Source organism: Pezoporus flaviventris, unplaced genomic scaffold (genome assembly GCF_033815535.1).
Source record: "Pezoporus flaviventris isolate CSIRO_AGI_PZ_B2104156 unplaced genomic scaffold, CSIRO_AGI_Pfla_v1 ptg000001l, whole genome shotgun sequence".
NCBI classification, from domain to species: Eukaryota; Metazoa; Chordata; class Aves; order Psittaciformes; family Psittacidae; genus Pezoporus; species Pezoporus flaviventris.
The window spans coordinates 55,397,229-55,421,587 of NW_026892549.1; the positions used below are offsets into that span (position 1 = coordinate 55,397,229).

The window sequence follows — 24,359 nt, forward strand, 5'->3', positions numbered from 1 at the left end:
CTTTAGAAGTGGCTGGCACAAGTGTATGCTTGTGCCCTATTGGTGTGCACAGTGGGACAAGCAGATGATTACAGCTGATTGCCTGCCCAAGAATCCTGTAACAGGCTAAGTGTCCTCAACAAATGTTGACAAAGAGTATGCTTTTAATAATACTTCATAAAACCTATGTGATTTCTCAGGGGTTTTCCTCTAAATAGTGACTTTAAAAAGGGTGCTTGTTTTTATGGACCCAGTCTCCACTGCCCAAAGAAAATACAAAGGATTAACATCAAAATAAGTTTTGGATGTGTATGTGTGTGAATGCATGGCTTGAGGGGACAGGGTAAGGTATAGAGTTTCTGTTCATTTAGATACTTTGTTTTTCATCAAACAAGTCTTTTCAGTTAGCTTTACTTAGAGCGCAAATTTGCTTATTTCACAATTTAACAGTGTAACATTTTTCTCAGTGTTTGCTACTGCCCAAAGCTTGTAGCCCGGGTCCTTACTTGCTTCTATTCCCTCTGTACCACTCCAGCAATGCAAAGCAGCCTTTAAAAAGGGTTTTCAAAGTATAATGTAAGCAAAAGGTCTGGTTTGAATCAAAGACCTTAGCATCTGCCCAAGTCCAGTTGGTCTGCTCAGTTCCGAATACTCATATGGATTGGACCTATACTAAAAATAGGTGCAAAACCATAGAGAAATGCTAAAAACCCACAGTCATGGATCTGAATTTTGATCAGAGCTCCTCTTTTACGAAGGATCAAACCTCTGAGGTGGAGAACTTTAAGAAAATCAGGCTGCATTAATCACCTCGAGGAAAGAGTCTTAAATTGTTATTGGAGTCTTTGCCCGTTGTGCAAAAGAAACAGCCTCTGACTTTAGCAAGTGCCACGTGTGGTGGTGGGGACCATACCTAGGTAAGATGGCACTGTTACAGAGAGCAGGATAAAGGGCTTCATGCCTCTTCCAATGTTTCTTGACAGCTCTCTCCCTTCCATTTCCCTTCCAGGTGAACGCCCCTTCCACTGTAACCAATGTGGAGCTTCTTTTACCCAGAAGGGGAACCTGCTGAGGCACATCAAGTTGCACTCTGGGGAGAAACCATTCAAATGTCCCTTCTGCAGCTATGCCTGCCGACGGAGGGACGCCCTCACAGGACACCTTAGGACGCACTCTGGTGAGCCTGCCTTGTCTTCTCTTCGCTCTTGTTTTGCCCTTTGTCATTGACCTTCAAGTGAAGCAGGTTGTGAAAACAACTGTGGTCCTGGTGGCTCTGGGTCTGTACCATCCTCTTCAGATAGCACAGCTCTGAACTTTGGGAAAGCCTTGATGTAAATCACAAAAGTTGTGGTTAAGCCACACCTCTCCTTTTGTGTAACTGAGCTCCTCTGCTGATGCTATCGTTCTTCCCTTTGAATATCTTCTTGGGTGTATCCAGTCTTCCCTGGCAGATCGTTTTGACACTCTCAGCTCCAAAGTGGCTGTGAAATTCCAAAGACTGTAAAAAATAAGTGCTCTTGGTAGCCTGCTCTTCAGTTCATACCCATTTCTTCATCTAATAAATGCCATATGCTGGTGAGTTCTTACTTGCTTATCTTTCAGAAATCTCCTGATTGCATTTTTGATTGTTGCATCTTGCTGTAAAGTCCTACTTCATGGCAGCCATAGCACTCACCCCGAAGCAGAAGGTGGTGGAGGGAGATTAGGTTTGTCTTGCCTGGCTACTTGATATATATCAAGTCTACCTGGTAAGAGTTTCTTGATACGTTCTGAAAAAATATCTGTCCTATAACTGCATTTTTATAGTCATGCTGATAGCCCGGATCAAGATCAGATGTGTTTCTGGTCTTTGTATGCCTCACCAAACGGCCTCATTCTACCCACTTATTCAGTTGTGTAGGACTCTTGAGTAAGATCTTAATTTGCTGCATTTTTCATCTTCTAAGATGTTCAACTTCTGTGTCCAGGCCATTTATAGGAGTCTGTGTTTTTCATTGTTGAATGAGCAGAGATAATTGGACTGCTAATAAGTGATAGCATTACAGATTAACATTTTGGAGGTATTAGCAAACGTGTGACTACTAAAACACAGTGGTTGAAGTGCAGCCACAGACAAAAACTCTGCTGTGAAAATGCAATTATGGAACTTCCTGATTCTTTATATGTGTTTCTTTTGCAGGGTCAGCCTCACTTCAGTAGAGGTTTCTGGTTCATGAGCATTAGGTTTGTTTTAGGATACAGAGTTGCCTTGACATTTCCAGGAATCAGAAAGGTAGAAGCTAGTAAGCTTCTCCAGGTAGACTTTGGAGTACACAGAAGGCTGTATTGATGCAAACGCACTGCTGACAGAAAGCATGAGCTTCCAAGTGACTGCAAGTGTGGGACTAGGCTGAGAGAATGGTGTGAGAGTTGTCAGCTGAGAGGATTGCATCTGCAAGTCAGCAGGGACAATATTTGTGGAATTGTGAGATGAAATTCTCACATATCTGACCATAACCATAGTTTCATCTTGAAATGTAGTAAAAAAGAATACATGATCAAAATAGCCACACTTAAAATAACAAAAGGGGTTGTGACGTAAAATAGCCCACGTTACAAAACACATTGATTTTGAAGATTGTTTTCGTAATATGAATATAGATCTTGTTATCCAGATACAGCCATTGATAGAGATTGTTGGATTTTCCCGCTTGAAAAGTGCATATCTGATGTTTCTGCTTTTTGTATGAAGACGAAATGCAAAGGTGTGGGATTTTCAGCAGGCACCTAAGCTGCCTAGGCACATGAGTTCCTCTGGATCTCCTTCCCTAACTGACTTACTTGTGTTCAGCTGTGCTCAGTGGGTAATTCTATATTTTGTTTTCAGTGAAGAAAGTGTCACCCCTCTCAACAGTCAACTACACCAGTTTGAAGCAGAGGGCCAGCAGAAATAGGCAAGTGTTCCCACAATACTCAGACAGTTCTTCAGAGCAGCACTCACAGATGAAGAGTTAAAAACCTGGGATATTGCCCTAAAACCTGGCACCCACCTGTGAACATGAGCATGGGAGTTAGGGTGTCATTCTGCCTATGTCTTACAGGCCAGCTTTGTTGATCTGTGCAATGTGCGTGAGCATGGTTCATGGAGAAAATGGGAAGATGTTTCCTAGAGTTTTTAAATGGTTTCATATCTGTGTACTGTATAAGCATCTGCTGCTTTAATGAAGTACAACTCAAAAGTCCATGAAGATACATCAATTCTAGTAAACTTCATCGAAGGTCTTTTCCAACCTAAATGATTTTATGGTGCTGTGATTGTTTACATCTCTTATTTCTGACCAGAAAAGACAGTATCAGATAAAACATAGAAAGAAGGGATTGAAAACTATTTTGAAACGTGAGATTTCAGTCACATTTCAATCTAGTACACTTAATATCTAAATTGAGGTGAGTCTGTATATGTTTTTATGTTTACAAAAGGAAAGCTCTTTAGATCAGCTGATACAGATTGGAACCTTATCCTCTAAGCAAAGAAAGTACTGCTATTTTGCTCCAGCTGAGAATCTGGTAAGTGATTTCATAAATGCAAGACCAGTTTCCTTTTTCATGTTGCATGTCCTTTTCATTCTTAAATAAGAAAGTGCTATGAATTAAGAAAAACAAAAAAACACAAAACAACAATCTTTTTCCTTCCCAAGAGGGCTTTAAACTACTATTTTTTTGTGTTTGTTTTTTTTTTTTTTTTTTTATGGAAGGCAGAGTATGCAAGAAAGGAATTGAAGAATTTTTTCTATCTTTTTTTTTAACTCCCAGCTAGTTTGGTCTGTGAGTTGGAAAGCACTCTGTGTCGCCATTTAGTCAGTTACACGCTCTCACTATTGCCAGTTAGTCATTTTTTCCTGTGCTTAGTGCAGGGTTTTCATACAGTAAGACAAGAAAGGTAAAAAAATAAGGAAATGTAATTGCAAGCAGAAATCAGCAGAAGCATCTCAGAATTATCTGAAATAGCTGAAGCTACTATCAACATAAAAAAAAAAAACCACCAAAATTATTACAGTTGGGTTTGGGTTTTGTTTAGTTTTGTTTTTTCTTTTGCCTGGGGTGCATTTTCTTGTTCATGCTTTTTAATATTATTTCCTAATTATTTGAAAGTGTTTCTAAGCATCACAATCCACATTTTGCTTACCCTTCTTCTGCAGAATAATAGCTTACTATATAAGTGTTCCCAGGATGAGTGGTTAACAAAATATTCCTCTGCATCTGTAATGCTGCTGCTGTTTAACCCTAAATAATTAAGGTCTTATCTTGCAGTGATTTAATCCTGCAATTATTTATCATTTACTGACATATGGAGTTCTGATGAACTTTGTGTTTATATTTTCCTCCCACATGCAACTTTTTTGATTTCAGAAATATAATGATGCCTTCAGGACATTAGTAGAATAATGCCTGTGGAGAGAATGTACAGAATTACACTAAGAGTGGGCATGAGCATCAAGGTACTTACAGGACTTTCAGATGTTGTCTTCAGAATTAACTCCATAGTTCCATAGCACATGTGATACAGGAGAGGTGCTTGAGTGTGCTTCCAGGATGTGAGTTTTAAGGACAGGCTGTGGAGGGCTGGGGCAAATGTTCGTAGCCGCTGCTGCAGGATGTGCTTGACAAAGCAGCATGAATTGGCTTCACCTTGCCTACCTTTTGCTATTTTCAAGGAAGAAAACATCCAGGCAAAGCCAGTCTCCTGGCAGCAGTCACAGAGTACCTGTTATCTCACCCTGAGACATGCCCATCTTCTCCGTCATCTCTGTAATTGCACAGTGAAGCAAAAGTGGGTACAAAACCGATGAAACATTCTAATGTAGGCAGTTAATGAGCAAACCCCAGAAGTTTTAAGGAAGACAGTTAATCTGACAAATCTGATAGTTAAAGCACCTAGATGGTGACTTCTGTAGTTGGAAAGACATGCTATAAAGCCTAATGCTATTTTACCTTGAAAAGTTAGGCATCCTCAAACAGGCACATAAAATTAGCAGTTATGTTTTAGCATGGATTTCTCTTGTGTCTAAAATGGAGCCAGTTCAGCCCTCCCCCCGTAATGCTATTGTAAACACAAATGATTTGATAATTCTTAAAAAAGTCAAGGCTGTAATGATGAGCAATCTGGAAGAGCCCATAGAAAACATTAGAACATCAGTTTTCAGAGCAGGGCTTGGGCAGTAAGCCATAAATTAAGGGTGGAATCACTTGGTAAGGGGAAAACAACATACAGAATAGGTTTTGCACTATTTTGCACTAAGCAAGGTTGGTGCTGTGGGCAAATTATTTTGCAGGGGTTTGTTTTGTTTTGTTTTTGTTTTTTTTTAACAGACTGCCTCATTGCGCATACACACAAACTGGCCACATGAAGCCTTCTCAGGCAATCTTACTTCTGGAATTTCCTTATTTTTCCTTTATCTTGGCAACTTCAATCATGCTCCCTTACTCTGAGAGTATATAAGTGTGACTCATATATGAAAGCAGTTTTACTGTTTATTTCTTCCTAAAAAACAGGTAGTCAGATCATTGTTTTTTCCTGTCACAGAAGCTTTTCCTCACAATACCTTTTAAAAAAAATGTGCTTCCAAGCTATTTCTTTCCTGTTTAGGCAATGTTTTTTTCCCCTTTTCTACTTCCAACAAATATTTGCTTTTTCTTCCCCCTCTTCTTACTGCATTGCTGCTGCACATTGCTTGTTATTTACCCCCCAGCTCTTCAGTTGCACTGAAATAATGGTGTTGTTTTATTTGCAAAAGAAAAGCAGTGAAGCATTTGTTTTGAAAAGAGAGGCTTAGGCAAAAACTCCCGAAAGCACTATCTTAGCAAACTATGTACAGTGTGTGAGATAAAAGGCATATAATTTAAACGGTAAATGTAATTTTTCTGTTTCTTGGTTTGCAAGTCTATCTTTCTCATCTCTTTTTCTCCATGAGGACTTTTTGCTCAGCTCCTGCTGTTTGATCGTAAGCCATTGGAGATGTCCTACATGCCTGCAATTGCATGGCTGTTGTTGGCACAAGTGAGATCTGTGTGTGTGGCTGTGCTCAGAGGCAGAAGGAACCTGGTTCCTACTTCTGATGACATGCCTGACTCAGAACCTGTTTGGGAGAGTCATCCCACCTGTGAGTGTCTCAGTCCAGCTGAAAAATGGGATGAACAAGCACAGTGCTGAAAAACACAGCGCTGTGCTTGAAGTCCTGCCTATCAAAAGCCAGTGAGAATTATTGAAATAGTGGCAAGGATGGTTATTAAGGATAATGAGGAGTCAGTGTTTTAAACTGCTTTTTATATCTTCAAGAGACTTTTACCACTATTAACATCTCCACTCTTAAAAGGCCCAGTATCTGTTCTGTAACCATGTTTTTGAGGACGGGAACAATATAATTAGAAGAATCGTGGGACCTGAAATTCTCCTTGCACTCTGAGCTGGACCGCCTCAAATACATTGTGAATGGAGAAAAAAAATAGTAAATGTGAATAAGTAGGATACTATCTGTGAAAAATGAAAGGTATGTGAAGAAGTGAGGGGATATTTTGCATACAAATCCCATTTCTGCAAATAGGCTAGCAAACAGCATCTTCCCTCGGTTGTGATGAGCCGTTGGGTATTTATTCTCTTGATCTGATACTTAGGGTTGTATTTAATCAGGCAGGGCTACTTTTCCTCTCAGGTTTTCTTATGCAGTTTCAGTTAAACTTGGTGAAATTAACCTTGTCACAAAATCATTTTGCGGTGTTCTTACCAGAATCCAGGTTCCAAACCCAGATTCCAAATTAGCAGGTACACAGTACAGCAGCTCATTAATGCTTCCAGTACCTAGAGACCTTCTCTCTGTGTTGTAGAGAGTGTAAAATCTCTGGGATTCTGCTTTCCATATTGTTTGTATGTGCATTTTTTGAAGGTAGGATCAGAACGTCTACAAGGGTAGCGTCTTTCATCCCTAGGCATCCTTATTTAAAGTTTAATCCCCCCTGTAGACTCAGCTTGCATCCCATGCTTTGCTAAATCCCTATCTGAACCTGATCCTCGAAGTGACGGGGTCCTCTTCACCTCCAGAGCACTACAGTTACAAATATTAGTATCAGCTATATGAAAAGATCATCTTTTATGTGCTCAGAATTATCTCATTATACAAGCTTGGTCATGATAAGCCTTTTCTACAGAGCACAGTTATCACTGAGAAAACATCTTTGATTTAAAGGTGCTGTAGGGTCATGATCTTTCCAGAAAAAAAATAACATTTGGGCTTTGTTTTTAGGAGAAACTTGTGAAAAGATACAGTTCCACCCAAAGCAACTAGTGTTTACTTTTTGCTTATTGGACTTCTAAAAGTCTTGAAATTCCATAAAGATTCCCTCTTATCTGTGGTAGTAATGGATCAATCTTTGTTCAACCCAGGAGATCTGTTTCCGATAGATAAGACAGAGAAATGGGAGAAGTGGTCCTGGCAAGCAAAGGTAGATGTGCTGTGTACCAGCCTCATGAATATCTCACTCTTGCTTAAGACTGGATATCAGCTTTTTTTCCTTCCCCATCCCCCAGGGTGTGTGATTGAGCTGACAGGGGAGCAGACACTGTGTCCTTTCATGCTTCTCGTGGTGCCCCAGTATAAGCAGGAGGTGGCCAGCTTCTTCAGTGGTTGGGGTTGTCTGTAAACTGGCTGAGTAGAGACAGACTCACCCACTCTCTTAGTGATGAGAGACACCAATACTATGGGAGTATCCTTGTTCTAAATATCAGTTCACAGCAAGATTAGTAAGTGCTAAGATTTATCATGGTATCTGTGAGACGAGTCTTGTGCCTCTTGCTGTATCTCTCAGTGGAGCCATGGCTTTACTATGCCTCTAGTGCTCCATTCTTCAGCAGGGAGAAGAGGGAAAGCATGTCTGAAGGGAGGTTGCATCTTCTTCTCCTCTCCCTGATCATCTAAGTTTGCTCTCCTTAATGAGACAGAGTGGCAGAATTAGATGTTTGGTATTAGGTTGGGTCTCTGGACCCTTGGCAAAGAGAAGTTTTGTGTTAAGGTAGCAGATCCTGCACCCCAAAATGGGGAAGAGTACTATTGCCCCAGTCCTGCAGCTTCACCATGAGGGAAAGTTTTCCCCAGGACAGATTACAGTTCTACAGTGCAACAAGGTGCTCACAAGGAGGGGACAGGGTGTCTTTTGCCTCTTACTTCAGACCTCTTGAATGTGCTGTCACCTCATCTAGAAGGTCAGATAGCTTCAAAGTACTTGGGGGTAACTAGGTCATTGTTTAGACAGCATCATCGTGGTGCAAGACTTGCATGGGATCATCCCTCATTAACTTTGTTGAGTTCCTTTCTTCCTACGGGAATGCCTGTGCCAAGATGGGAGTGTGTGTTTGGGGTGGGACTGTTGACATCCAGTTTTTGTGGGTTTTTTTCTGTCTCTCCTTTACATTAGAAATTCACATCCTGGCATCGTCAGACAGATTCTGTCCCCATGTTGCCTCAGGCTGTGTACAACCAGAATGAAGTACATGGTGTTGCACTACTGGGCTGCTCATTGGAGAGGAAAGGGACACTTCTCCACTGCTGCATGATGCCCATTCTTACGCCAGCCATCCTGCTTTGGAGGAGCAAAGAAGACAGTGGCTTTCTTTTTCCTCTGGGCTTTTATTCTGCCACAGTGCTATATGTGGGATTTCACTGACACAAAGCGGATGAGCGTGATGTGACTTCTGCATATAGAGCAGCAGCCCTTCTAAATAGGATGCTTAACCTGTTCCTTTAAACATCCAGAGAGACTGTTTCTGTCACCTCCCTAGGTAGACAGTTCCACTCCCCATCTGCTTTTTATAGCTGTAACTCTCATTTGGATATTTAACCAAAACTGTCCTTTCTTTTGCTGCAGATTATTGCTCTTTGTAACACTATTTTCTGTGACTCTGAGTAATCCCTGGGCTCAGTTTGCACTGTGATAGGCAGTAGTCATTATGTTTGGCATTGGTTCTACTCTAGCCTGTCTTTATCTTTCAGTCCTCCCCTCTTTTTTTTGTTTTATTTTTACTAATTTTGATTTTTTTTTTTTTTTTTTTTTGCTACTCCTACTATTATAAGGGACCTAAATTTTGAAGTCATTTTGCACTCTGGAAACATGGGCAAGTACAGGTGCAGACCCCTTAACCTCATCTCTGCCTCAGTTGCCTGTCAGTGAAATGGAAATAAAGTGCACTTCTCAACCTTGTCACGATGGTGAGAGGGCAGCATGCGCAAATGATTGCAAAGCGCACACATGCTGCTGCAATGAAGGTCATGTAAGTACGTAGCAGAGTATTCCGGTGCTGTGTGTGCCCCTGCTGAATAGCATTACATGTTATCTCCTTAGTTTTACGTAGCCTTTGTGCAGTAGTAAAATGAGATAATTACAAAGTGGAAGGAATAATAACTTTGTATTGTTCCCGTAACCACTAAGGTATTATACCCTGATCCTGGTGTGATTATCTTCAACACAATAGTAAGGTGATTATTAATAATGCTAAAGAACTTACTACCTAGCCTGTAATTTTTGTGTCTTGTTTCTTTCATGAGCCCTATCTATTTCATCAGCCCAAATCCTGTGAAGTGGGTATGTGTTGTTGCCTTGTCGTTATCAGTATTTCGGTGATGGGAAAATGAAATAGGAAAACAAACCCTATGAGACCCAATTGGCAAATTCGGGTACCTAAGCACCAAGGTAGCTTCATGTAAATCACTTGTCTTTCTGCACCAGAACTACAATGGGCAGGCTGGCAGGTGAGGATCTAGTAGCTTAGGTATTTAAGGATGTGTAGTTCTTTTCTCCTTTAAGTTCAAGCTGTAAAGGCTTCTTGTGGCCTTGTTTTCTTTGTCATCAGGGATTGTTTCAGAAATCCAGTGTTTTTACACTCCAGTTGATATATGTACATACAAACCCAGTTTAAGGTGTAGCTGCAAACACAGGCATTGCATAGCCAGACTCCACACTCCTTGGGATCTGGGTGTCACATTGCATTAGATTAAGCCTGGAGTATGTGATGCAGTGCATCAGGAGTCCTCCTACTGCAGAGGTGGCCTTCTGAGGTAGCTGCAGTGAGTTTTGCAGAACAGAGAGCCAAGAAGTGACTGAGAACTTTCTCATGTACTTAAGATGCAAACATGGTATTGACTTGATGAAGCCATCTCTTGGCAAAACCAAGACCTCTTCTTGCACATACTCTGAACAGCAAAATACCATAGCAGCTCTAAGGAGGAAAAAAGTTTGGCTTTTTTCCCCCAAGAAAATTGTTTTCAAGGGCAAAAGCTTTTGCATGTTGCCTCCGAGGAAAGGAGATCCAGCATTTGGAGCTGGCCTTTGTCAGTTCTTGAAGGACTTTGTGAAACCTTTCAGCTTGAGGAAGTTTGAGCTTGGAATGAAATGGTGGTTTGAGGCCACCTTTCCTTGATACCTCAGAGCTGGTTTATGGGGCAGTGTGAAATGGAGAAACGTCGCTGGCGTTTTTGATAATATATGAGTGATTTAAAGTGTAAGAGGGGTTATTTTTGCCATCGGGAAAGGAAATCAAGAGAAAGTAAAGGGGAAAAAAATAACCCAGCTAACACCACAGCATAGCAGAGCTGCAGAAAGCTGCTACTGCTGTATTCTCCCGGGCTCTCAGCAACCTGTAATTATGAATTATCTGACAGCTAAGATATTGATGGATATCGTTCAAGGAATATGAGAATGTCTAGATTTTTTACAGTGAACCTGTACTGAACTCTGTGTGACTCTCCTATTTATAACCCTGTGTGAAGTTCAAGGAAACTTGTCCTGGAGGTTTCCCATGAGAGGGAACTGTGTTTTTACCTGACTAAAACTCTCTGGATATTTTCCCATTTTTTATTTGATCTAAGTGTGAACTTTCTCCACCCTCTACCCCTCCTTCCTTTCTGGAGTGGTTAGAGAGGTTGATTACAGCCAGGATTACACAAGAGATGCCAGTTGCACACATGTTTTGCATAACTGTGCCGTGCTGATTTCAGACAGGGTGCCCCAAGTTCCCTCCCTGCCTTGCAAGAGCGAGTCAAGATCTTTATCTTCATTCCTGAAGCTAGAGAAATGCTGTTGAGGCCCTGCCTATTGAAACTTTGTCAAAGAGCACCTGGCTGGGACTCTCCCCAGCCACAGGGTTGCCAGTACACTGCAAAGCACTCCCTTTTGGAAAAGCCTCTACTGCAGGTTTGTTCAGGCTTTTTGTATTAAATCTGCAATAGTCACTCTGCCTCTGTGGGATGTGCTACAAGTGGTCGGTAGGACAGGGTAATTGAGAAGGATTTTCTCTGTAAGGCAGCAGTTCCCCAGGATGCTGCAGCTGCCCAGAGAGCTACCCGCTCCCAATCAAGGATGGGGAATGTGCTCCCCAAAGATGTGTGCTCTCCCTCCCTTCCAGTGAGACAGGCGTGAATGCTCTCATCATGCTCCAAGATGGTCAAGGGCCTGCGGTGAGGACCCTGACTGGACAGCTAAGCTCATCCTTGCACTGATTCTGGGGCTAGTTAAATGTTAGTTAAACGGGGCCCTTATTTTCAAAAGCAGTGAGCCCTGTTTAGTTTCAGTGAGAACTGGGGGCTTTGAAAGCTTAGTCCTTGGCCTGTGTTTCAGTTCCTTTTGCTGGGATATAGGTAATTTCTTCCTCCTGCCTCTTTTCAGTTTGGAATAGAAGTCTAGGACAGCACACGGCCAGACAGGACCGGGTCATGCTGACATGCCTATGCCATGGTCCTGTGCCATGGGATAGAGCTGGTCTGACAGGTAGGCTGAGCTCAGACTGTTTAAGAGCTTCAAGCTCTTCCTAGAAAATAAATCACATGCAAAGGTTACGCTGCTGAGATTCTGATGATGAAATTTTTATATAGAAAAGCAGCATGGGCCATAGGCACTCTCTCACTTGGATACCCTTCATGTGCCTGCATTTTGCTCGTCTCCTTGGAGACAGTGTCTTGTCTGAGAGCAGCTAGCCTTGGCTAGGAAAGGCCTGACATTTCTGGTTTGTGGGATGAAGCTGTGCTGCTGGATGTTCCAGCAACCACAGAGGCATGATTTGATAGAAGCATAAGCAGTTCCAAGCAAGGTTTTTGTGTGAACATCTTCCTCTAATACCTCTCCGAGGACACCACTCGAGTCTCTGATGTGAAAGAGGGGTTCAGATATCTTCAAGGAGAGCCCAGCAATCCCCATCCCTCAGATATCAGAAAGGTTTGAGAAATTTCTCCCTTCCCTTTCCTCCTTTCAAAGAGCTGAGTCAGCTGAACTGGCATGTCTGGAACTCTGTGGCATCGAGAGCAGGCAGTCTGCCAGCTGCATTACACACCACCATCCAAAGGAACACGTCACTCCCTTCTCTCCCTCCCCTCATTCCCAGCCCCCCCTCCCCTTTTCCCTTTGCAATCTCCACCCTCTCCCTTTTATTTTTCCTTGTTGATCCGTGTAGGTGAGTCAGAAAAACCTGCTCATCCACAACCTGTTCCTTCTTGCCAAATCCTGGAGCAGCACTCCCAGTTCTTGTTAGGAGTCAGGAATAGGTTATGAAAACAAAAGCTGATACAGGCAGTGTACTGGGTATAGAGTGCATACTGTAAAGGAAAACTAAATGCATAGTGAACGTGCCACTTAGAATGTGTTCCTAATAGAGTGATGTCTTTTGTAGAAGGCACTTTATTCTGTGATTCATATATAATAATAGTTTTCTTGCTATAAAATACCAGGATGAACAAGGAAATCATTTAAGGCTCTGAGAGCTGGGCTTGTTCAGCCTAGAGAAGAGAAGGCTCCAGGGAGACCTTAGAGCAGCTCCAGTACCTAAAGGGGCTCCAGGAAACCTGGAGAGGGGTGGACAAGGGCCTGTAGGGACAAGACAAGGGGAATGGCTTTAACCTGACAGAGGGGAGATTGAGATGAGCTCTTAGGCAGAAGCTCTTCCCTATGAGGGTGCTGAGGCGCTGGCACAGGGTGCCCAGAGAAGCTGTGGCTGCCCCATCCGTGGCAGTGTTCAAGGCCAGGTTGGACACAGGGGCTTGGAGCACCCTACTCTAGTGAAAGGTGTCCCTGCCTGTGGCAGGGGGCTGGAGCTGGATGAGCTGTAGGGTCCCGTCAAACCATTCTATGATTCTGTAAGAGGGAGCATATTTACAAATTTTTAAAATAATGAATTTTAAAATAACTGGAAAGTGGAAAATTTCCAATAGGAAAATAGGTGGTTCACAGAAGTGTGATTTTGAACAAAATGGCTGAGCTTTTGGTATCAATTTTAGTTGTACTAATCTGAAGAAACTCCATTGATGGAGTTTCTGGAGAAATTCCACTCCTCAGAGTTTGCATTACCAATGTATTTCTGACCCCAGGAATTGAAAAATGGTGACTCTGGATCCCCTCAGTTCATGGATACTTAGAAATGAGAGTGAAACGTGATAAATTATCCTTTTTGTTTACTTACGGTATTTATTTTATGAGTGGGGAGGAAGGGAGAAAACATGCAGGTGAACTTTTTTCTTTGGTCAACTGACTCTGGGAGCTGAAAGCTGAAGAACAGCATAGTGTTGTATCTGACTTAGGATGAAACTGCAGGTGTTGGTTAACACTGTAGGAGCAAGCGTGTCTCGATATCTGTAGATATATTTCCATCAAGCAGCGTCAACAGATTGATTTTTGCCATGTTTTGTTGGAATGAAGGTGCTCGGCTTCAAAGAATAGATCATCCACCAGGAAAAGTGCTTTGTTTGACTTATTTGTGTCACACTAAAATGTCCACGTTAGCTATATTTTGAAAAATGTCTCCATTATGTGTTCATATCATTGGTCTCTACAAGCAATCAATTTTTCCTAAGGGCTAATGATGGACCAGCTTCAGGAGACTGCAAGTATGGTGTTGGTTGAGTTGCATGAGATTTCTGCCCTGAGCAGCATCAAGTCCAGGACTGATTTGAACTGGCTGATGAGCAGTCCATGGAATAGGATTGCATCATTGGTGAAGAGAAGGTAAAGGGTCATTTTCTATCAGGGAGTATATAACTCATAGTGAGACACAGTCATTTCTCAGAAGGTTCAATCCCAAGACAAGAGAACAGGAAGGTTTACTGCCCAGCCACCTTCTGCAGAGGATGCAGACAAAAAGGGACTTGACAAAGGTATTTGAGACATCAGTGTCACAGGTAGGAATGAATCCAGACATCCTAAATCCCCATCTACTGACTTGGTTCAAGCCTCTTCACACACAAAGTAAATAAAAAAATAGATATAAGAAAATGAGAAAAAGATAGTTTTGTTCTCCCAGGTATTGAGAAATGAGAAGATTTACACCCTTTCACTCTTGATTCAGACTTTGCAGAGAAATCAGCTAATTTAAATAGCCTACTGGAGCCTTCAGTATAAATTTTTTTTTGTTGTAAGGTTTTTTTCAGGCAAGGAATGCAGTTAAGTATGTTCAGAGTTTCCTAAGTTCCCCTTTTTTACAGAAAACCTTTTTAAAGTATTTCTGGATGTTGAGAGAGCTCTGTTTTGTGTTGTCCTGCTTTTCTGGCTTTACTTTCAGCCCAAGCAGCTGCTTTTTCTTTCCTTTCTTTTTCGTCCTTTTGGTTTAGTTTCACACCCATATTTAATTTCCTTTCATTTTGTCTGCCTCCCTTTCAGCCGCAATAACAGTTTCTGAATCTATCGAGGGCTTGTAGTGCAAAACTAATTGCACCAAAAAAGAAACACCCTAAAACCCCAAATCTTTTCTGCTGGAATTTGGAATTGCTGGATTTTATTACCCACAAAAGATTAATGCAGCTTCAGTGTCAGACATACAGTTGGTGCAGAGGTTTGTGCTAGAGCAGAAGCTGCCTGGTATCCCACATTCATCTCCCGGAGTTAAAGGATGCCATCATCCTTTAAAAGATATCTTTATTGTTAATTGTTGTTTTGCTAAGAATTGTTTTCACACAAAATGGTCATGACTTCCCCCTGCCAAATACTATGGCTAATTTTGAATGTGGAGCAGTGAAGACCACAAGTGTTGGTGACAAATGTGGTAGGGGAAGGAGGCATCTGTCCAGCCCTGGTGGCAGCAGATTTGCTTTGATGAAGCTGGAATAAATGGGAAGAGCATTTGGGAGCAGTAAACTGGCCAAAAACCCTTTATCCTGGAGGAGCCTTTAAGCATATGAGGTTTTAGAAAGTATGCAGCACAGCTTGGCTTAGCACTGTCTGCTTGAGAGAAGTCCCACTCGAGTCTCATTTCGAGCTCTTCTGTAATGTTGGTGGTAAATATATATGTTGTCAGGCAGAGAGCAATAGGAGGAGACAGGAAAACTGCATAGGTAAAAAGAGTCAGTCAGCTCAATCTGTTTGACCTCATTTGACATCTGTGCAAGGCATGACAAAACCACATGCTTGAAGAGCAGATCTTTCCAAGGGTGACAAAGGCATGGGCCACACTGGTTCTTGGGCAGAAAGAAAAGTATGAATAAAAATGTTCATATCCCAAAGGAGCCCATTAGTTTCACAGCCTGACCTGGTTTTGGAAGCAAGGTTCCCTTCACTTCTAGCCTTGATCAAAATAAGTGAAAACTCCCAACTTCAGTGGTTGGGAAAGAAGAGGAGCTGTCAGTATTGCTCTTCCCGTGTCACTATTATCTTTCTGACAGCTTACTGCTAATAGTCTGTTTCCAAAACTTTGTTTCTGACAGTAACAAGAAAAGGGAAAACTTACTTACATAAAGGGAACCTGGAGCATGTTCTTATCTCCTAATATGAGACATAAAATAGAATGGTGTCATGTGCTAAAAGAAATGCTTTTTCTCATGTAGAAGCATGTCGGTGGAACAGTGGAACTCATTGACTTGGGATGAGAAGAAATGAGCTAGGGATAACTGGTTCAGAGGTTTTATGCAGAAGAAAACTAGCTCGTTAGGAAAGTTAAAGGCCATGCATTCTCTCTGTCTTCCTTTGTTTATATAGTATAAAATAACTGGTAATACTATGTTTGGCATATGCTTGCTCCAAGTAATTAATGGATTCTGTTTGCTTTATGATGCTGAAGGACTTCTGAAAGATATGCAAAGGGGCTGCGCTTGAAATATATACAAACTGTATGCAGGTGATCTAAATTGACTTCAGGGTATTGCTTCAATTGATACTACCTGTGAATCTGGCCTGACATCTATATTTGTTTTGCCCAAAGGGGGGGAAAAAAACCCAAAACAAACAAAAGCACTTCTCAAGGGAGTGTTTGTCCAGCAGCATTCCTGATCTGCACCAAAGTACCCACGCCCTGTGCTGAGTGTGTGAGCTGTTCCTTTCCACCTGCAGTTGAAGCTTGGCTTGTAATGACATGTGGATCTCCAGTCACCTCCTTAAATTCCTGCTGCGCTGTGGCATTGACAGGGAGCAAACAGGACAGGGCAGAGAAGAACAACAGCCCAACCTATACTTGTTTTAATTTTTCCTATTTGCTCTGTTGCTGGAGCAGGGTTAAAATAAAAGCAAACAAGCACATTTTGTAAGGTTTGTTGTATGAACCAGTTAACTCTCAGCTTATCAAGTCAAGTTTAATATGACATTAAATGTCTGAAGTGGAGTGGAAAGTACAGAGCTGGTACATACAGTTAAGGTTTAATCTTCATCTTTAGCCGGTTCCCACCCACAACCAGTTAGCATGAAGGCACTGTAGGGAAGAGGCTCCTTTCTGAAGGCTCCTCTCTCAGATTCATTGCAGGGCCTTTCCGCCTTTAAAAGTAAGTTGCAGTAAACCTGGCTGCCTCTAAGTGACTTTGAAGTTAGCCAGGTGATAAAACCCCCAGTTATTTTGTGGACTTCCTTGGTTTTCTTAGTTTATCTCAGCACCAGAGTGCTATTTAAACAGAGTCCTTTTTTAATAGCATTTAACCATTTCTGAGCCTGCATAAAATTCCTGGGAACCCTGCCAGTGTTGGGGTGCCTGGAGAACAGGGATGTGCTGGTATAGAACAAGGACAATGCACCCAGTTCAGTGGCCTCACAGCACAAGTGCAAAACATTTGCAGTTGGAATTTTCGCATATATCCAAGGGGGAATGTGAAAGCCCCATTGCCATTACTGTAAGATAAAAAATGAGTGTCAGGTGCCTTTTGCCCGATTTGAAGCTCTTATATTGGAAGAAATAAAGGTAAGCCAAGATAATTATATGAGGAGAGTGTCTGTATAGCACAATGTGTGTTTTGGGGACATGGAATTGGAGCAAACAGCCGTGAATGCCGTTTTTTTTTTTCAGAACTAAGTACAAGTTTAGTGTCCTTATCTTTGTTTTCCTTGATGTAGTATGTACTTTATTTTTTATTTGCATGGTTTCACATAGGTGTGTTTTCCTTTGGTTTTTTTATGCATACATAGATACAACATAAAAACCTACAAAGTGAACTGTTTGTCTTCTGTGCTGCAAGGGAAGGAAATGGGGTGTGAGATTCTTGCTTTTCTGTTTTTAATTATTTAATAGGTGATGTGAGACTGTGGCAGGAGCCCTGCAAGTATTGGGCCTGTTAGGGAGATTTCAGTAATTCTGTGACTGTGCCAGTGAAACAGGAGTTAGTTTGTTTGTTTGTTTGTTTGTTAAACTTCTGGCACGAAAATGCCACCTACTTATTTATAACCCTTGTGGCAGAATGGAACATTGTTTTTATCTGTAAAATCCTTCAGAGCAGTTAATACATAAACACAATCTGATGAATCAGATTAAATAACAGAGCCACCAATAGCTGCAAGATAAATTGTAATAAACTACTCAAGTAATAAAAGGCTGCAGGTAGAAACATCTTGAAGGTGCAACTAAGGACCCCAACCCCTTAGCTATTGGATGTGAGCAGTCACGTTTACTGGTTTACACTAGATTCTGGCTGTGTGCTTATGCACAGAGAAGATGTAGATGATAAAAAATTTCTCCTGACTAGTGTATTTACTTATTCTTCATGTGTTCATGTTTTAGTGGGTCCATTCTAGCTAAAATGTAGCCTGTACAACATCCTCAGAGTTCACATATAATCTTATGTTTGACATTGCTTGGTGTAGAAGATCGAGGGAGGACTGCACACTAGTACATTATTTCTAGCTAGCTGCTTATTTTACAGTACTGTAAACAGCTGGCAGGTAGATGCAGGGTTAGGCTGCTGTTTCGTGCCCTGGGGATATTTATGGGAAAGGCAAGCACAGCTAGGAAACACAGGGTGTGTAGGTGCAATGTGTTGCAATTGTTTTACTGTGCTGATGTACCGCAAGTATCTAGTGGTGTTTCACTGCTAGCTGTATAGGGCTACTCTAATAGTATGTGATAGTTGTCGACAGAAATAACTTATCATTGACTGCCGCTGTGTAAAAAGTCAGGAAAAGCCGTTTTTCATGTGCTGGAAGGCTCACAAATTGTTAAACAGCCACATATATATCAATAGGCAATTGATAATAATCTTTACTATGAGACATTGGGCCACGAGGTTGTGAAGTGAGTCAAGTGCTGTATTTCAAGATCCAAGTCAAGAAAGTAGTAGTTGCTTAATGGCATGTATGTAGCCTTCTTCTGATGTAATGCTGCATTTTAGGTTTTGAACCTTTTGAGGAATCCAGAGTGTCCAGAAACCTTTTTAAGCACGGATCTATCTGTATGATCTCCTCTACTGCATGATCTAGTGAACCCATCCTTTACCACATGACTTTAATGAAACCTAAAACTTGGCCCAAAATACAGTAATCTAAAAGGTTTTGTAGAATGGAGACATTAGACCTCCATGAGGTCCAGAAATGTATTTGCATCCCATGAAATATACCCCAGGTATTGCTGCCTCTGCTTTGATTGGCAAGCATTAAAAGGTTAAGCCAAAGTTTTCATAATGTGTTTAGAGATTTGATTCTTTCTGAAAATCAGACTGCTTTAAGATGCCACAGGTTGGGCACTCAAAAGTGGAAGTACTTGATACTGCGTGTTACGTGTGTGTGTGTGCTCTAGCAGCCTGAAGCCTTATTTTAGATGTTTGCATGTTCTGACTTCTGCATGCAGATTGTCTTGGACAGTCTTGGGTTAGCTGTGGGACTTGCTGTTATTTCTGAACACCAGTATATACCCATTATTGTATGTGTGTGTAATCTCTCAGGCAAAAAAAAAGCAACGAATCAAAGAGCCCCCATCAATTTCAATGAACACATTTACAGTCATTAAGCACAGCAGCAAGATACAACATCAGAGTGGGAGGCAGTTTCCTTTGCAAAGCTACATGCTGCTCGGAGCCAGCATGGGCTTAGGTCTCACTGTATTTTTTTTTTTTGTGATTAATTCATTCAGGGGTGTAGTATTCATGTAAATATTTTTGTGTGTGAAGCTTTGAGCTGGGCAGCTCTAGAAAAGCCAAAATGTGCTGTTTAATTACAGTAGCGAACTGTGTTATGTCTCTGCAGCCTCAGCCCTCCTGCCGGAACCTCAGCGCTGCCTTGGTCCTTCGTGGCTCCAGCAATTACTTTCTTGGCTCAGGGAAGCTGGAGGTGGGAAGGACTGTAGCAGTTACTATATCCACCTCTTTCTGACTGTTACACTCTCTTTTTCGTCCTGTATGGTGTCAAATGTCACTAAGCTCAGAGGCATTTTACATTTCCTGGGCTGACCATCTCATGGCCTGAAAGGGCACTATGCCTACACATTGCCTCCTATGCCACCTATTTTTTTTTTTTCCTGATTAATTTATTTCTGCTTGGTCCTCTACTGTGCACCATCCTTAATATCTCCTCCTGCTCTTTAATGTTCACTCCCATATCTAATAAAATCACAGTGTATTATTAAGTCCTTAATTTCTCAGTAGAGATACAGGTCGTATTTTTCTGTATCTACCTAGTCATGTGAGCCTCACCAAATGAGCCTCTGTGCATCTGGCAAAGTGCATGAATTCATTTACATACTGCGAAGAAGGGAATTATTACCTTAATCATACGTATGAATAATTAAAGCACAGGAAATCAGAATAACTTGCCTGCAGTCACAAAATTTGTAGCGTAACTAAGAGGTGAAATGTACGCTCCCTAGTCCCAGCCCAGTGCCTTAATCATACTTCCTACCTCTGTATTAAAATTGATCTTACTCTGATAAGTCTCATGGAAGGGAAAGGGCTGCTTTGTAGTAGGCACCATGTAAGTGCAGAACAGCTCCGTTTGCCAGGGGCTTCCAGTTTTAGGGAAGAAACAAGAAATAATGAATTAATACTGGTTATTATCATGGTGGTGGATTCTACAGCCTCACTGATAGGTGTAGTTTCAGCCCAAAAGAATCATAGAATTCTAGAATGGATTTAGCTCATCCAGTTCCAACCCACTGCCATGGGCAGGGACACCTTCCACTAGAGCAGGGTGCTCCAAGCCTTGTTCAATCTGGCCTTGAACACTGCCATGGATGGGGCAGCCACAGCTTCTCTGGGCACCCTGTGCCAGCGCCTCAGCACCCTGACTGGGAAGAGCTTCCTTATATCTAATCTGAATCTTCCCATTACCCCTTGTCCTATCACTATGTCCCTGATGGAGAGTCCCACTCTAGTATCCTTGTAAGCCCCTTTCAGGTAGTGGAACATTTTAACAACTTCGATGCTGCTTCAGAAAGCTTCAGTTGGAGAGTGCTGGGGTTTCCTTGAGCTCTGAGGTACTGGGGGCTGAGTGGGAATTCATATTTTACAGAAATAAGTCACGCTCGATGTGCTCCTATTGAAGGGACTTCCTCAGACTGAAAGTAGCTACATCAGATGGCCACTTAGTTAAGAAATCTTGGCTGGCTTCCTTTCTAAGGCCCTCATGGGGCAATAGTGCAAAAGTAATAAAAGTCTGGTGCAAACCTCAGTGCAAAGTCTCTGGTCCCTGGGCTGGGCTGCCCTATATCATACAGCTATAGTAATGCCCTTTTCTGTATGAGCTGTTAGTGGTTGAGCAGTTGCAGAAAGCTGGGACATGGGCAGATGGACAGGAAGGAGTCTGCTCGGCACTGCTGCCTAGGAAAACATGGTGCATGAAATAGGGAAATGTGGGAATAGTTAATCCTGACTGCTAAAATCCATGCATGTTTTGTCATTGGTCTTAAGGAAGACAAGATTTTAGCTCAGCAAAGTGTATCATTGCTCTTAACCTCTTCTATAAGCCTTTCTCGTGTTATATGCTTATTGCAAGGTGTTACCTGGGATGCCTTGTTATTTCTCTTTTACTTACTTTATATTCTGCTGTGCACTCCCATCTCTTTTGAGAACAAAATGCTGTGCAAATGCCTTACGGGCTCTTTCTCTTTTGCTGACCTTTTTTTATGACTTTGAAGAAGTTTCCCTAGGACCAAGTCTGCTTTCTGTCTTGAATATTGACCTTAGAGTTACATCATCTCATTGTCACTGCACGCAGGCTTCTCAGCTATCAGAGTTGCCCCACAGGACTCAAAGTATTCCTAACTCAGAAACGCCTTGCCTTTTATGTCCTCCTATTTTCCTTCCTCCCTCAACATAAGCATTTTAATTTCACAAGCAAACTCTGTTTCTCTGTGAATTTCAACAAGTGGTTTACCTGTTTCGTGGTAAAAATTGTACTTCAAATTTAAATGTCTTTTTCACTGTGACTGTCATAATATTTTCCATTTGAGGCTGAGACTCCACTGTGGGTTTTCTGTGCCACATTGTCATTTGTACAATTCTGCGTTTAAATGCGTGGAAATTCTGACATTTCAGTAAGAAATGTAAAGTGTTTTTTAATGTTCTTCAAGTTAGCTGTTTCATAGGTATGGCCGCTGGGTTTTGCCCCGTGCCGTGGTCTTTCCCAGTTCAACAATAGATTGAAGATTTCTCAAGATTTTGGGCTTGTTTGCAGTCACTGAATTGCGTCATTTCTGTGAGAATGAGTGGTGGTAATTTTTTATCTGATTGCTCACCCTGAAAAGGTGATAAAGGAATAATTACCCCAAGCCAGGGATTTCCAAACTGATTTTGCTTGGGTGCCACTGTCATTGGCATTGGTGGTTACATACGGTGCCAAATGTGGTGTTGTGTACCATGGTCTTCAGTGAGGATCTTGGAGAAGGTAGCTTCATACCGAGCAAGTTGAGCCAAACTTTGAGTGGCTTCACAGCGAAAATGGCTCTATGGTGGAAAGAACTCTCTTTAGTGGGGGTTTAGGGAGGGTTTTGTTAGGCAATAGCACTGTTGAGCTCTTTGCCTTCAAGTCAATGGCCTATAGACCAAGCCTGCTCATGCCCAGTAGTGTAAGTCACATTTGGGGGGGGGGGGGGGGGGGGCAAATTTGGGCTATTAACACTTACCTACTGTACAGTATTTGAAATCCCTTTTAGCAAACCACCATATGAAACCACATGACTGCCATGTGGAACAAAGAATGCTGTTGAGGATATCACTGGAGTTGAATTCTCTAATACGCTTCTGCAGCTTTCTATTGGGTAATATGAACTAGATGATCTTAGTGTCCTTTCCAAACCTAACCATTCTTTGATTCTGTAATATGAAACACAGAAAAATGTACACCACTCATAATGTTCATGTCCACAAATGCATATTTTGTCATTAGCTAATTTTAGAACCTGAGGGGAAATTTGCAGCTATTTCAGTGACATGACATCACAATGACAAGGTTTCTAAAATCCAGACTGTAAGTGCTATCTCAGCCAGGTGCGCCACTTGCCAAACAGGTTGTGAGAACTGCTGGTGACGCAAACTGCTGCCATCAGAACTGATTCCACTGTGGTCTGACCTGATCAATGGCACTGCAACACAGTTGCTTTGTGTAATTTTATAATAAAAATCATAGAATGGTTTGGGTTGGAAGGGAGCTTAAAAATTTACCTAGTTCCAACATCCCTGTAAAATCAGTTTTACAGGTTTGGGCCCCTGACGTGGCTGCATCAGTAGAGCAGGAGGGACAGAATTTGGAAATGAACCCAAGGGACTTGTATTCAGTCCTACTCAACTGGAGCTCACAAACTTCGTTCCTCACAGGTGTGTCTGAGCAGCTTCCAGTTGTGTAATAGGCAACATGACTAACATTTGTCACATGCTGTTTATTCTCTTATCTCCTCCCAGAGGAAGCAGAGTGTGTGCTGGAGTATTTCTTTCCTTGGGGAGTTATGTTCTGCAAATCCCATATTGCCTGTAGAAATTGTGCCTTTATCATTAGCTTTTATCATCCCTATGAACCTTGAATTTTGATGGAATTTGGGTAGCTGACCATACTAGATATCATTGGAAAAGCTCAGCCTTGTTGTGTGTAAATAGTTCCTGATATTGTTGCAATGCAGGAAGCAACCATTTCAAGAGGTGTCATACAAACCTTTTTTTGGTTGTTGAATCAATTTTATGGTGGTTTTTTTTTTGTAGTGGGACCTTGTAACAGAATGTTTCTCTGTGCTAAATGATAAAATATTTGATTAGTTATAGCTGCCTCTTGAATAGCTGAAAGGAATCATCCCTTTCCCTTGTGTCTTACAGTTTATCTAAGTTGCTTGATAACCTGGTGTAGCCAAACCAGGTGGACTAATTCAACCCTGCTTCAGCTTGGTTAGCTTAACATCTTTAATTGCATCGGATTTTTTTGATTATACAAGGAGTTAGCTTCTAATAAAGGCATCAGGCTGGCAGACATTGATGCCATCTAGATGCATGATGAAGCATTGTGATGGTGATGATAAAAGTCTATCCTAGGGAGCCGCTAGTGTGTTTTCCTAAAGGTGCTTCTAGAATGAAATGGCTAGTTTATGTTTAAGAGCTGAGGCTTGATCCAGATCATTCACATCAAGGGCAATTACTTTGGGAATGATAATGAGCTTCATGCTTGGCCTCCACTGAGATTTCCAGTGCCAGCGCCAGTTGCAGCAACAGTGTAAGGTAGTGAGCAAAATAAAATAAAGACCACAACAACTCTTTGGAGTAAGGCACTATTTTCCTGGGCATAAGCCTTACCTCTAAATTAAAAAGAAATAAAAAAGAAAAAAAATCAATCCACAGTTTGGGTGCTTAGTAAAAGCAGCTGTCTTTTCCTGGTGGGAAGGTTGGTCGTGTCACTGAACTCTGCACAAACTCTTTGAGAAAAACAGAAACTTCTGCAAGCATGTTCAGTTCATCAAATCCTTTTTTCAGAGACAGAAAACATTTGAAGCTTTTTGACCAACTCTGACACTAGAGGCTCAGGCTTTCTCATCCTCCATCATATCGGTGATGTGGGGCACACACTGTGGTATGTGCTAGTCCTGCAGAGGCCCCAGAGAGTTTCCCTGGCACTGGGACTTAGGAGCCTCTGCCCAGCTTAGGAGCCCTCTGCCCAGCTTGTTGTTGGCTAGGGGTGTCCTCCCCACAGTTTCCTCTGTGTTTTCTCTATCCCAGTGGTGA

At 41.8% G+C, this 24,359-nt stretch overlaps 1 protein-coding gene across 13 annotated transcripts in view; it reads left to right on the forward strand.

The window, feature by feature from the left end:
• IKZF2 (IKAROS family zinc finger 2) overlaps positions 1-24,359 on the forward strand; it is a 116,757-nt gene that overhangs the window by 70,913 nt on the left and 21,485 nt on the right. For 11 of the 13 annotated variants that reach the window (XM_061458528.1, XM_061458548.1, XM_061458524.1 and 8 more), the window contains one exon: positions 989-1,156. In XM_061458528.1, the coding sequence (XP_061314512.1) occupies positions 989-1,156 (168 nt within the window). Of the gene's footprint in view, positions 1-988; positions 1,157-4,187; positions 4,458-11,918; positions 12,214-24,359 lie in introns of those variants that run through there. The other 2 variants (XM_061458594.1, XM_061458604.1) reach the window with 2 other exon arrangements.